Raw genomic sequence first — 14,610 nt, 5'->3', positions numbered from 1 at the left:
ATACATACAAAATAATACAGAATACAAGGTTTAATGCATATTTGTATTTGTACTCTTTCCAAATGGAGCCTTAGGTTGAATTGGTAGATGTTCATTGATTTGCCTAGAAAATGATATGGCATTAAAAAGTAAGAAAATAAAAAAAATAGGAGAAATTTAGAATGGGGATTTTGGGGCAAATTTTGAAAGGGAACAAGATTGCAACGTCGACTGAATAGAAATCTATTGTTTAACTATTGAATCGTGGAATCCATTTAAATTCCCTTAAAAAATTATAAACTAATAAAAATATTTAAAAAATGAATTACATTAGTTTTCTAATAATTATAATTTTAAAAAATATATTTAAATATATTTACAATTAATAAAAACAAGATTTATTATAAAACAATAAATTATTATAAAATTCAAAATTAATTTTCAGTAGTTCAAAATTGATTTAGATTAATTACATTGGGATAATGCTTGAAAGATGATGATGATTTAAAATAATTAAATTAGTAAATTTTTTAGAACTAATTTAAAATTTTAATAATTAAACATTAATATAACTATTGATTTATAATTAATTTTTATTAATTTAATATTATTTAAAATTAAAAAAATCCGATCAATCCCACTGGGGTTGCAATTAGGGCTGTCAATTGACTGAAAGTCTGATGCCTTATTGGGCACTAAGTCCGATTATCTTGGATTTGGATCTTTGAACTTGCATTTGATTAATAATTAGATCAAAGGTAGATTGAACCCCTCCTATTAAAAGTTGGATATGGATTAAATCTAAATCCAATCCAATTCGAAATTGGACTCAAATCCAAAGGTTTAATAATCATATTGAATGCGGATGTATCTGGATATGATCCAAATTTGATCCACTTGAGTGCAATTTGGATTTTGATTAGATCGACTAAACATAACCCAAAATATAATGTCTAATTTAGACATAAACCAGCTTAACTCAATTTAGAATGTCATAGGGTTCCTTCTGCGAACATAGCTCGTGCATCACATGGGTCTCAACTACTGATAAAATAGGTCCAGGTTTGAGAATGGCCTTATGACATATTCTTCTCAACTGTGAAAAGCCAAGCCCAAGTTTGAAAATGGATTTTGTAGGTTTGTAGGTGAAAATAGCTAAGCCCTGTTTAATCAATGACGAATTGAGACCAGGTTTGATAAGTGGATTGTAGGTGAGCTTCATACTTCACCGCAAATAAGGGTTGTTCATGGTTTGGTTAATTGAATAGTGAGCTAATTTTTGAAATTGAAATGGGGTTATCAGTTTTTGGAAAATTGATAGCCGAAACCGAATTGAAGTTGATTGGTTAATTGGTTGACCGGTTCAATTAATCATTGGTTCGGTTCATCGATTTTTTGGTTTTTTATTATTTATAATATTATTATAAATAATATATAAATATATAATAAATATTAAAAATATATATAATATTATATTTTAAATAATAAATAATATATTATATATTATAGATATATATTTATATATAATGCATATTTATTAATTTATAACATATAAAAAATATATAATATATATAACTAAATATAAATATAAATATATATATATATATATATATATATATATATATATATATATATATATATATACGGATTGATTCGATTAATCGCTTATTTTCTATTTTAGTTAACCAAAACTAAATCGACCGATTTGATTAACTGAATTTTCGATTCGGTTTGGGTCAATTTTTTTCAGTCGATTCAGATTTTCGGTTTTTTTGCTCACCCCTACACAAACCATTGTCCAAATAGAAAAGCATATGTCATAGTTAAATAACTTTGAAACTACAACTTATGAAAAAATTCCCATGATTCCCATTATTACTTCTTTTATTAGTGGAGAGTAGAAATCAACAATTTTCAACGCAACTTCTACATTCAAATAAACCACTCCTCTCAGTTAAAAAAGAAAACACAAAAACTGAAAAAGAAAACCCGTAGACGCCATGAAAAAGGAAACAGGCCGGTGAGGGTTAAGAGTTCACAACTCCACATTTCTTCCTAATCTCCCCAGAGTTCCCAGTAAGGACTCCGATGGCTCCCATCCTCTTCATGGACTGACCAAACTCGGTGAAGAATTTATTCTGGTTAAGCAACTCGTCGACAATGTTGCTAGACATCTTGTTGGTTAGAAGGGCAGCATCTGATTGGAAGAGACCCTTGTGTTGCTTCAGGACCACATAATAGTGGTTGTCGAACGATTGAGGGCTTTCGGGGTCCATATCTACTGTAGTAGTGTTGTCTGAGAGGGTTTTGCATTGGGTTTTCAGGAAAGCCGCATAGGTTGGGTCCAGGGACGGATCTACATCTCCCTTCCCTGTGAAGTTGTAAAGCCTTTTGCTGAAAGCGTCGCAGTGTCCATGTCCAAAAGTGTGTGCACCTGCAACGTACAACACCAACTTGTGTTAAGTTTTGCATTAGTGACAATTTTAGGGCTACGGACTGGGCTTGGAGCCTTGAACTAAGAAGAGACTAAGGTTGGGCCTGGGTTGATAAACTCAACTCTGGTTGGTTCAGGCCTGAGCCTGAAGTTTGTATATTTAAGGTTGGGTCTGAATTGATTTTTGATCAGGCCCGATCTATCCGTTCTTAAAAATTTACTTGGTTACTAGGAATGCAATTAGATCGGATTAGATTTGAATCAGGGTATATTTGAATCCGATCCAAAGATCTAATTGAATTTCATAAATATTGATTTGAATTCAAATTGGATCAAGATATCGGATATCTATATCTAATTTGATCTGATTTAATTTTTTTAAAAATAATAAATTATTAAAAGGAAAACAATATAAGAAAAACAAAAAAAAATATAAATATTTTTTTAACTATTTTCACAATATACATGTTTTTTATAAAAAAATTATTAAAATATATATATATATTATATAAATAAATAACGTATATATCAGATCAAATCCTTTTAAATTGAATGGGGTGATCCAAATCTAATCTAATCCAAAAATTCAAAGCAGAGATATCTGAATCCGACAATATAAGATCGGACTTCAGATTGGATCGGATCACCATAGAACTGGGACTAGGCCCAAAACAAACAAACTCTAAAATATGACAAACATATTTCATTATTATATGTATTTGATTACGTAGCTTATTGGGTCTTATTTCGGGACCTGAACTATAAAACCCAAAAAGCTGAATAATAATAATAATAATAATATAACCTGATCAGTTCTGGGCTCTTGGTTATTTAGAGTCTGGATCAGAGAGAGGGTACAAACTTGGCCACGTTAACTACTAGAGCGGGGCCGAGTTTAGGACACGTGAATAAATGTCACGGCCACATCAAGCTCGATCCGAGTCCGGATATGCTCCTTGCATCAATCTCAAGGTACATCCCACCATGTACTTAATGTATTATATTATATGGTAGGATGTGCTTGTGGCGCTCTGTGGAGGAACAGATCCCAATTCGCTTGAGCCTACGTCATGTCAGAAAACCACCCATTTGATTTGAGTGGTTAAATATATACTGTGGGCATAAGGCACAAGCATCAGCTGGTATTTCTCCAGCCATATGGATTACCTGACAACACCACAAGGTCGTGAAGAGTGAGTCCTTTCTTGGCAAAGTTGCTTCTCAGGGTGGCAAAGTCAGAGGATGGTTGAGGGAGGTTAGCTACAGCTTCGGAGGCTAGTGACACAGTGCCGTCTCTTCTTCCGGTGAGCACCTCCCACATTGGTTTCTTGAACTGCAAAATCAGATACAAAACGTCAATGAGGCAATGAGCTTCTCCTAGCTCTGACGCACCTCATACTCATTCTTTCCTCTTGATCTGTATGCTTCCAGGAGAATAATATAATAATAGAGTTGTATTTTGCCAAAGTGCTGAACTTTTGTTCTATGATTTGCTTCAAAAGGCTTTCTATTCAACCATTTCTAACACTTGATCATAAGACTAGTAACATGTTTTTATGAGTTTGGGCATTAATTTACCTGGAAGGCGACAGAGTCCCTAGCAGCCAAAGCGATGATATCGGCACAAGAAACAACTCCGGGGCAAGCTTTCTCCACCTCATCCTTCACTTTGTCGATAATGTCTGCACCATCCAAAGTTAGATTTGGCACTGCATCCTTCTCAGCTACGTTATTTGGAGTGGAGTTCAGTAACACCGATGCATCGCAACCCTGAAAGAATAAACCCACCAAAATCACATTTCAGTGAAGCACTGGGTGAAGTGGCTTGATATCAAGGTTGTAGTAAACCCATGAATGAATAATTAATTGATCATATTAATTTGTTAGTCCCTGGCTAATTAAGTGGCTGTATATTCAGGGTCATATATAGGAGGGTTAGAGTGAATATGCATGCTGGTCTATGGGCATTATCTGGCACAAAGTGGCCATTCTTAGACTCAAATTCGTATTCTTAGGTTTGTCGGTTGGAAATTTTGCCTTTGCGGCAAATAATGAATCAAACGGGATTTTTTATTCACTTTCTATCCACCATGAATTACATTACAGTTACACATCTCTATTATGAATTATTCATGGCGGATAAAGAGTGGATAAGAAATTTGGATTCATAATAAATAGCCAAATGCAAGTGTATGATTTGGCATGTTCACTCTTGATTAGTTATACGTATATGTAGTCTGTTTTACATGCAAGTATCTTTGCCTTTTGGATCTGGGGCAAACGCAGGTTACTACAAACGGCATTTCTACTCACTTTTCCTATCCACTTTCTACCTGTCATGAATTTCAGTGAGTAGGAAATCTTCGTTCCTTGTTCTATACATAATAGGAGATAGGACCACAAATGATATGGGCCCATATGAGTCCCATGTATATAGAACAAGGGAAGACCTTACCCTAACAAAACAATCGTGGAAATTCAGCCTCACGAGCTCAGCAGGCAATGCAGGATCACTAGCAGCTAGTTTCCAAATGACATCCCTAACAATCTTCTCAGCAAGAGGGCAGCTATCTTTGTAGAAGTTCTTCCTCAGGGCGCCTCCTTGACAAATGCCAACAACGCACAGGACTAGCATAGAAATGAACAAGGAAAGCGTAGTAGTCCTCATCTTGAGACTTCTTACAAAACCCAATATCGATCACCTCACCCTCTCAAGATAGAAGTAGCTCTGAGACTCGATACCACAATGAAAGGCAAGCCTTGTGCATCCTTTTATAGGACTATCATGGTATTGTCATATTGTGCCTGCTTGAAATATGAACAGATCCAGTTAACCAAGACTTTGTTTCCGAAGAGGGTATAGAAAAGTCAAACATGATTTTTGATTAGTTTATTGTCAAATGAGGGTATCCTTATCTGTATTCTCTTTTCGTTAACCCAGATAGATGTCATAACTCTATGAAGAGAGAAGCTGAATCTTACTTGTCATGAGTCTGTATCTGCATTAAACAAATGCAGCAAGCGAACGCTGTGTTGCCTCTGATCTGGGGTTGGACTTGTTAGAAGTTTTGGGCATCTTGCACAGGGACAGCTATCTAAGGCTAATAGTAATAGGTAATAATAATCCACACAAATGGGACCGATCATCTTGGGTCTTGTATTACAGTAATTTTTTTTTTTTTTTTTTTTTGTGGGACTGTCATAACGCAGGGCTAAAATAGAAAATTATGAACTTAGATGTATTGTAATGGCCCCAAGAAATCACTTAATCTCGGATTTAAGGTGGGGCCATGGCAATAAATCAAAGGCTTTGATTCAGTTGTTTCAGTGCAGGGTTACGATACTATCGTAGCAAATGTGGTTTGATTTGTCAAGGTTTTGTTTTTAGCTTTAAAATCGGGTTGGTCAAAGCTAATTTTGAAGTCAGACTGCCTTCATCTGATTCAAGCTATATCTAGCTCTTATATAGGAGGTTCATCTAATGTTTTAAAGACATTTGTAACCTGCTTCAAATCTCTTTGTTAAGTTCTGTTTCTTTAATTGTGACCGGAACAGTATTGTCCATGAATTTGAGTAGGAATGTCAATGGGTCAGGTTAAATGGTAAATCCGGTTTGACCCGATCTTATAGCATTTGATTAGGGTCAATATATTTGGTTTTAGGGTCAGGTTAGAGTTTTCATTCTATAACTCGAATCGGGCTTGGGTTAGGTTTGGGTTTTGGCTGACCCACCCTATTGGGTCATGATACCTTATATATATACAAAGCATTCTCGTAACATTTTGATTTCTAACTCTATAGCTTTAAAATTTAACATTTATTTATGATTTTAATTTTCTTCTTTTTAAATGTGAAAAATGACACCTTAAAATCTATAAAACAATTTTAACTTAAATTAATGAATTTTAAGTCTTCAAACATGTTAAAACAATTGAAATGCTATGGATCAGGTCAGATCAGTATCGGGTTAAGGTCAGGTCAGATTCAAAAATTATGTTTTTTTTTTTTTTAATTGGGTTGAATCGTGTTTGATAATGTAGGATCCGGTTAGGATTAAAGCAAATTGATATCGAACCCGACCCGTTAACATTCCTAAACTTGACGTTTTTGAGGCAAAGGGGGAATTCACTTCTGGTTTCCTTCTAGGGTCCTGAGCCTCTGTAGCGACTCCTTGCAGGGAGATATAAGAATCAATATTTTACTAGAAAAAATTAATATGTAAGAATTTTATTTTTATATTTCAAATGATTTAATTTAATCTCAAATAGTCGTTATATGTGTGAAAATTGAGAAGAGAAGGTCTGTATAAGCGTTATGGTGGGTGTATTGTTACCTATATAGATATAGATTGTCAACGATATAACTCTTCCCATACGTCGTAATCCAGACAACCCTCTCCCCATTAAAAATGAATGAATCTCATTTTCACTTTGGCAAATTACATGAGTAGCACATTGTTTCCCAATAAAATAGATCCAAGGTGAAAAAGCACAACTTAGGGTAAATTACAGGACCCCTCCTATCTGCATTTTGGAAGTATAAGAGATAGCCTCTTGTATTATTTTTTGTCACACTTAACTATACTATATTTAAATATAATTAGATCATACCATTGCAGTTTATCAAAATGGATGTTATATACCCATGTGCATGCCACATGCTTGTTACATTTCAAAACCCTAAAAATGCCTTTATCTTACTTATAAAGATTATTTTGTCCTTCTCACATTTAATATTGTTAAAAAGAAATATTTTTGGTCATGATATTATATTCAAAGATCCAAATCATTATTGAAGGAGTGCCTTAAATCAGTAAATTCAAGTAATCTAGACCATTAAAGTGATACAAAGTGGTGTATCACTTTGTATCACTTTTATTTTTTTTTAATTTTTTGTTTGACCTGGACGGTTTCAACCATTCTTAGCCATTCAGATAATGCACCGAAATTTCTAAATCGATTCATGCCAAGTAAAATAATATACCGAATAAACATAAGACCTGGACCTTCTTAATGACTTGCTAAGATTGGTCAATCAATCTCCACCATTCAAATGATTTATCAAGATTTCATTTATTACCACATTTTCTAACTATATTATATTTTTCCTATTGTTGCTACCACTTTCTATCTCTTCCACCACTGGTTCACTGCCATTATCCATGCACGACTATTCTCTCTCTACATCAGGACTTTCATAAGTACTTTTTTCCATCATATCATACCCAAATCAATTTAAGGTGTGTTTGGTTTTTAGTCCAAATCAGAATTCCAATTTATTGGAATTAGAATTGGAATGATTTATTCTTTCTCACATGTTTGGTTAGGCAGGAATTAGAATTCGAATTGCAATTGGCTGAAATGTATTTTTATCCTCAAAGAGAGGGGGAAGGAATGAGAATGGGATTCCAATTATATTCAATCAAATGGTAATTAGTATTCGTTCCTGATGAGGGGTGATCGGGGTCGACCTAGTAAACAACGGACACGTGGATGCGACCTGATGACTGGATAAGTGACTCAGTATTTCCTGCCGAGGTGACACGTAGTGGATTTCTAGAAGCATGCTACCTATCTCTGAGCTCTTCGAGATCACACCACATGACTATAAGCCTTATCCTCATCCCGCCTGGATCGGATGAACTCGATAAGCCCTATCAGCTAGCACGATATCCACCTCCTAGTGCGGAGCGAACTCCTAACAGTACGAGCCGAGGATCTCGGAGGTAGTTTCATGAGACCCACGACAACTCTCTTATATAAGGGCACCAACCCCTGTGACTCAGGTACGTGTGATTTACTGCTTACTAGTATTCTTTCATTCAAGAATTGCTAGCATTCTTTCCTGTCGAGGTGACACGTAGTGGACTTCTAGAAGCATGCTACCTGTTTCCGAGCTCTTCGAAATCACACCACATGACTGTAGGCCTTATCCTCATCCCGCCTGGATCGAATGGACTCGATAAGCCCTGTCAACTAGCACGATATCCACCTCCTGGTGCGAAGCGAACTCCTAATAGTACGAGTTGACGATCTCAGAGGTAGTTTCGTGAGACCCACGACAGCTCTCTTATATAAGGGCACCAACCCCTATGACCCAGGTACGCGCGATTTACTACTTACTAGCATTCTTTCATTCAAGAATTACTAACTCGCATAATCAAATACTAACTTAAGCATCGGAACAACCATGTCGGGTGAACCACCCAAAGTTCTCTAAGTTTTCCTGTCTTATGGTTCGACCGACCAACTAAACAACCGACACCTGAACTACCATCCAATTAGGAACAACCAAATCGCACACCATCAATTCCCATTTAAATAGGCCCTCATCACTCCATTCCAAATATTTTCCTCTACCACATCATCACCACTAGTAAGCTTTCACCCTTGTATCTTTTGATTTATTCAATTAAAATATGACATCGTTTTTGGGATTTTGAGGGGGTGGGGGTATTGGTCCATTGGATTGTGGTTTCCATTGAACAACCAGCCCATGTTCTTATGTCAGAAACACAAATGAGACCCATGAAAATTTGACTTTCCCCGGTATCAACTTGCTCTCAGACTTGGGTAAGTTGAGTTTCCGAGGTAGAGAGTAAACGAAATAAAATTTAAATGGTCAAAAATGCCCCCATAAGATACATTTATCAGGATAAACTAAACAAAAAAGAAAATGATAAGTGCACTTACATGAGAAAGTAGGTTGCTGAAAAAGTGAACAAGGCCTTACATTGGGTAATTATCTTATTAATATTGTATAGCTTAAGGCTAGTGTGACATATAGGGAATTCGTGTAATTTACTAACATGTGGGTCTTGACCTGCTCCACATTATTATTTTTTGGGTAAATTGCTAAATCTCCCTTGAATTTTGATAATTGCAATCATCTCCTCTGAATTTTTTAATAGGTTGCAACTTCCAAGTAGGCCCTTCTATTAAAATCCTCTAAGAAGAGGTATGAAAATGTCCAATTGATCATACAATTACTATTGACCAAAGTGTTTGTTATCCAAATATTCTCTTCAGGGCAAACTCTACCCTAAATCCTTCCAATCTGTTTTCTAAAATTGATTTATTTTTAAAATTTACCCTTCATATCAATTACTCGAAGGTAAAACTGCAACTTTAAATTCTCTTGTTTTCTTATATTTTTCATAAAATTTGTTTTTTTTTTTTGTAATGTCTTAATAATAATTGCATAGGTATTTTAGACATTTAGAGTAGGGGTCTACATGCAATTATTTTAGAAAATACAAGAAAAATGATTATAATTATCAAAAGGGAAGTTTTAGCAATGATCAAAAACTTCAAAAGAAGTTTCAACAATTTACCCTTTTTCTCATTTAATTTAACAAAGTATGATAAAAAAGTATAAAAAAAAATCAAGTTGGCACGACTTAACTAAATCAATGGAGACAGAGTGAATCATGCATGAGGATAGTACTAAAGCTGTACTTGCATATTTTACATTTTTTAAGTGCAGCGTATGGTCTCCACTCTCCACTTTTGATGGCAGAAATCCAATTTCTTGAATCACTGTTCTTATTAATAGTAGTTACTCACGGTATATTTTCCCTTTCCAATATTAGTCGGCCTGATTGATGGATCCCTTGTCAATGAATGTGACCTTAATTGCCACAACTAGTACAATAAGAAACTAAACTGTCCAACACTTCCATGTGCAATTGAAATCGGGATTTTCTCGGAATGCTCTTACACCCATCTCAGAGCAATTGAGTTAATCACATCTGCGCCCCACAATAACCCACAGCACATCTCAATCTTGTATTGGGAATATTTTTTGATGATGTCTTATCATTTTCTGTATTATCATTGGAAGATGTTTTTAATACAAGGTCGGGATATGGTGCGGGGCATTGTGGGGAGCAGACGTAAACTCACGGTAGTGGTGCATTAGACTCAGCTCAGGAAGAGTGCAATTAAAATTGGACGGTCCTTACCCTCATGTTTCTTCTTTGAGTGAAGTTATTTATCTATTTTTTGTAGTTTTTACATTTTTTTATTTTCTTTTGTTTTAAAAATATAAAATAATAATAATTGCTTATCTTGATTAGATTATTAAAACTGCACATTATTAGAGAGAGACCTTTGGGTTTTCTAAGGCCTCTTATTTTAATGCATGTTATTATTATAATTAAAAAAGACATTTAAGAAAGAGAGAGAGAGAGAATAGTAATAATATAAAATCGAACCGGACAATGAACCGGTCAGAGGTCCAGTTCCTAGGTTGAACAGTCCAATTGTTCGAACTGAATGGGTGGCCTGTTCTGACAAAAAAATAAAAACGGCCAAAACTATTGGATGGTTCAAATAGTTTGATCGCCCAGGTCAGCGGTTTGCTGACCAAATCAATAGTTTTTGGTGAAATAACGGTTCTGGGGTATTGATTGGTTCTCGATTTTTCTACTCCTGTCCAATTTTGAAAACCATGATATAAATCAAATAATATAAACAGGTTGAGGTTACACAATAAAAAATTATTAATTTAAAATCCACTAAACTTTCACTAAAAATAAATACTAACAAAACTTAGTAAATATTAAAAATGTGTTTCAATTCCACTTGAAAATCCAACTTAATAAACGCTAATGAAAATAATAAATTTAAATATAAAATATTAGTTGATAGTTTTCATAATATTATTAGATAACTTATGAGTTAAGACCTTAATAAGCGTTAATAAAATATATTAATTGATAGTTTTAAAATACCAACAATTAATTAAAAATCCAAAAAATTGAGAAAAACCTAAACATAATTAAAATACTAAAAATAATTAAAAAATATTGAAAATTAATAATATTTTATATTAATAAGGGTATTTACTGAAAATAATTAAAAAGTACAAATAATAGTATTTTATTATTAAAAACTACCAATAATTATTAAAAAATATCCAAGCCAGAAATTATTGAAAAATATTTGTAACTTTTATTAACTATAGAATTTATTTAGTTATTTAATTTATTTTTTCTGAAAGCAAATGCAAATTAATTTTTAGTGACTAATATGCAAAAGTAAATGATGAAAATACTGAAAATTATTGAAAAATACTCATATGTAAAAATTATTGAATAATAATGAAAAACACCAAAAATTAATTAAAAATTTGAAAATTTTGAAAAACCTAATGCTTAATTTGAATACTAAAAATAATTAAAAAATTAAATTAATTGTATTTTATTGCAAAAAATACTGAATAATAATGAAAAAAGAATGCATTTTAATTATTAATAGTAATATAATTGACAATAATTATTTTTAAACAGTAACTAAGAGTAAGTATAATTTAAGCTATAAATAGTAGAAAATTATATTTAATGACCAAAAAGTTATATTTAATTACCAGAAAATCACATTTAATTAGTTATAGCCAAGAAATTAGCAATATTTCTGAAAATATGATAATTTCCAAAAATGACTGTATTTTAAATAAATATGGTAATTTAATAATTACAATATTTTAATAGATAACAACATTTTAATAATTAATAATAAAAAGTAACAAGTCGTTTATAACTTAACCTAACCCGATTAGATTTATAAATTTGCAAGTTCAAGCAACTATTTTTCTTTTGAGTTAAGTCAAGCTGAGATATGCACCATGCCCACACATTATCAAGGATAATCATATCCGAAGTCTAATTGGGTATCAAACTTTTGGAGTCCAATGATAGCTTTAGCAGATAGGGCCCAAGCTAAATAGCCCATAATAATATTTAAATAAAAAATTTTATATTAATATATATAGAAATGTTAATTTGTAAAAATTCATAATTTTATAATTAACACGAGTCTCTTTATCAATAGAAAATGTGCAAGCTCGAGCCTAAGTCTGGCCCGACCATCGGGCCTAGATCTTGAGCCCAAACCCGAAGCCCAATCTATACACAAAATGTCTTATTTTCAGTATACTTTTATAAACTAATATATTAATTTAGTTATAACTTAATAAATTAATAAACTAATTTATATTTCCTAATAGTAAATTGATATTTATTAATAATTTAAGAAGCATAAGTATTTTTCATATAACAGGCTAGGCTTATTTGAGAAAGCCTGAGCTCGAGCACACGACTCTAAAATTATGTCCAAGCTTGAAAAATAATGGGTCAGACCAGGCCGAACCGTTAGGTTACCTGGCCCATGAATAGGTCTAATTGTATACATAAAAAATCACATGAAATAAAAATTTAAACATCTTTTTCAATCTTTTTGAAAATGGACCTCTCATAGCTTGGCCCGGTCCGCGATCTGGCCTGACCCAAGTCTCGGCCCAATATGACCTGATTTATACCTCTATTTGAACTCGCCCAATATTGGGGACAGGGCGGGGAAATTCGAGGATTTCCCATCCTTAATGAGGAGTGGGGTGCCTCACCACTGAACTCGCCCGACATTGAGGAGTAGTTGCTTTGTCTTGAACTTGCTTGACAATGGGATGGGGTAAAGTGTCTTGACTATGGGGCATGGACAGGGATGGAGTGCTCCACCCTAAACCCAACCTGTTGCCATTCCTATATAATTGTTAATTATTAGTGAAATTAATAAAAATTTTAGCTTTTATAATTATGTTTATTTATTCAAAGTTAATCAAAATTTCATTTAAAAATAATAGAAATAATAACAATTATTAAAATTACTATAAATTATTAATAAAACTAAATATATTAAAAAATGTATATTCATATCAAATTAACAATAATTATTTTCTGTAAATCAACATTAAATGAAAGTATAATTATTAAAATTTTAGATATTAACAATAACTTTGAATATTTTTAATTAATTAACAAAAAAAATTGATTATTAATTAATAATAAATAAAATTATTAAATCTTTCATATTTTTCCGTGCATCGCACGGATCCTCGCTAATTAATTTATAAAGAAGACAATAATTTTATGGTTAGTAGCGATGAATTGTGTTAGGTCAAAAAGGACTCATGCCCAGAGACGAACACAAGGGACCGTTTTGATACTCAACAATGTTGCCAGGCTCTGGATAAGTTATTCAAAGTGGCTGAAGCAGACAAGTTTGTTTAATAAAAGACTGACAGCCAATTTGGGCTCTACCAGTCTTTTGTCAAACAGGATTGAATTTTCGAGGTGGGCCCCACATGAACAGCCCACAAACTATGTTCAATAAAAATAATTGACTCTGTCTTTTATTTGATGGGCTTCTGCTTCATCTCCGTGAATGATTTATCTGGAGTGTATGAAAGCAGTTAAGCCAGCTTAGTTGACAACAGTGTTTTATATGATTGGATCACAGAAAGCAAGGAAACAGGAGGTGGATTCCGTGTTATCTAGAACATGAAGCAATACTAATTAAGTGATGTGAATGAACTGTTTGGGAGTGTTTAAGTTATTGAATGCATCATGTGATGTGAATGAACTGATTTTATTGCATCATGTGATGTGAATGAACTGTCAAATAAACGTGGAGTTGACAAGTTGGGGGCCGTTAATATGTTTGCAAATGGATCGGGTGGCACCGGTTATACTCTTAGGCCATGTTTGGGAGTGTTTAAGTTAAATTAAGTGTTTAGAAACAAATGTTTATTCGAATAAGTATTTATTTATATTTGGCATCCAATTTTTTGAAATGTTTATTTTAAAAATTAAGCATTTATTTTATATTGGGCATTTGGTAATCTTTTTCTCCAATAAGCACTTAAATAAGTATTTGTGACTATTTTTTCCTTCATTTTCTTTCAAAATTTAAAAATATACCCTTTAAAAGTACTTTTATTAAATTACTTTTATAAAAATACTTTTGTGAAAGTATTTTTATAAAAGTGCTTTTACGAGAGCACTTTTATAAAAACACATTTATAAAAGTACTTTTATGAAAGCACTTTTATAAAAACACTTCTATATAACTACTTTTACGAAAGCACTTTTAAGAAAGGGCAATCCAACTATGATATGAAAAACAATATCATATCTAAAACTTGTACTGCTGTGACGTATACAGCAGTTACGGGGTTTATTGAAAACCGGTAATTGGTTTTTTATTGGGGTAATAGGCAATTTTTGAAGTTTAATATCAATAAAAGTAATATATCTAAAAAAATTTCAAAAATAGGTTAACTTTTTAAAAATAATATTAATAAAGGGCAAAAATGTTGTTCATCCTCTTCTTCTTGCTATTTGTTCACCAGAGCCGCCA

General features: G+C 32.9%; 1 protein-coding gene across 1 annotated transcript; it reads right to left on the bottom strand.

Annotated features, from left to right (window-relative positions):
• Window positions 1–1,845: 1,845 nt before the first annotated feature.
• LOC104608469 (peroxidase 3-like) lies at window positions 1,846–5,158 on the bottom strand. The gene is made up of 4 exons (XM_010274475.3): window positions 4,869–5,158; window positions 3,992–4,183; window positions 3,581–3,746; window positions 1,846–2,413 (listed from the first exon to the last, which is right to left on the bottom strand). The coding sequence occupies exons 1-4, from the start codon at window positions 5,079–5,081 to the stop codon at window positions 2,007–2,009; spliced, it is 978 nt and encodes a 325-aa protein (XP_010272777.1). The 5' UTR covers window positions 5,082–5,158; the 3' UTR covers window positions 1,846–2,006.
• Window positions 5,159–14,610: the final 9,452 nt, after the last annotated feature.

This window comes from Nelumbo nucifera, chromosome 5 (genome assembly GCF_055504915.1).
Source record: "Nelumbo nucifera cultivar China Antique chromosome 5, China Antique-T2T, whole genome shotgun sequence".
Classification (NCBI taxonomy): domain Eukaryota; kingdom Viridiplantae; phylum Streptophyta; class Magnoliopsida; order Proteales; family Nelumbonaceae; genus Nelumbo; species Nelumbo nucifera.
This window is presented reverse-complemented; position numbering and strand designations above follow the sequence as displayed.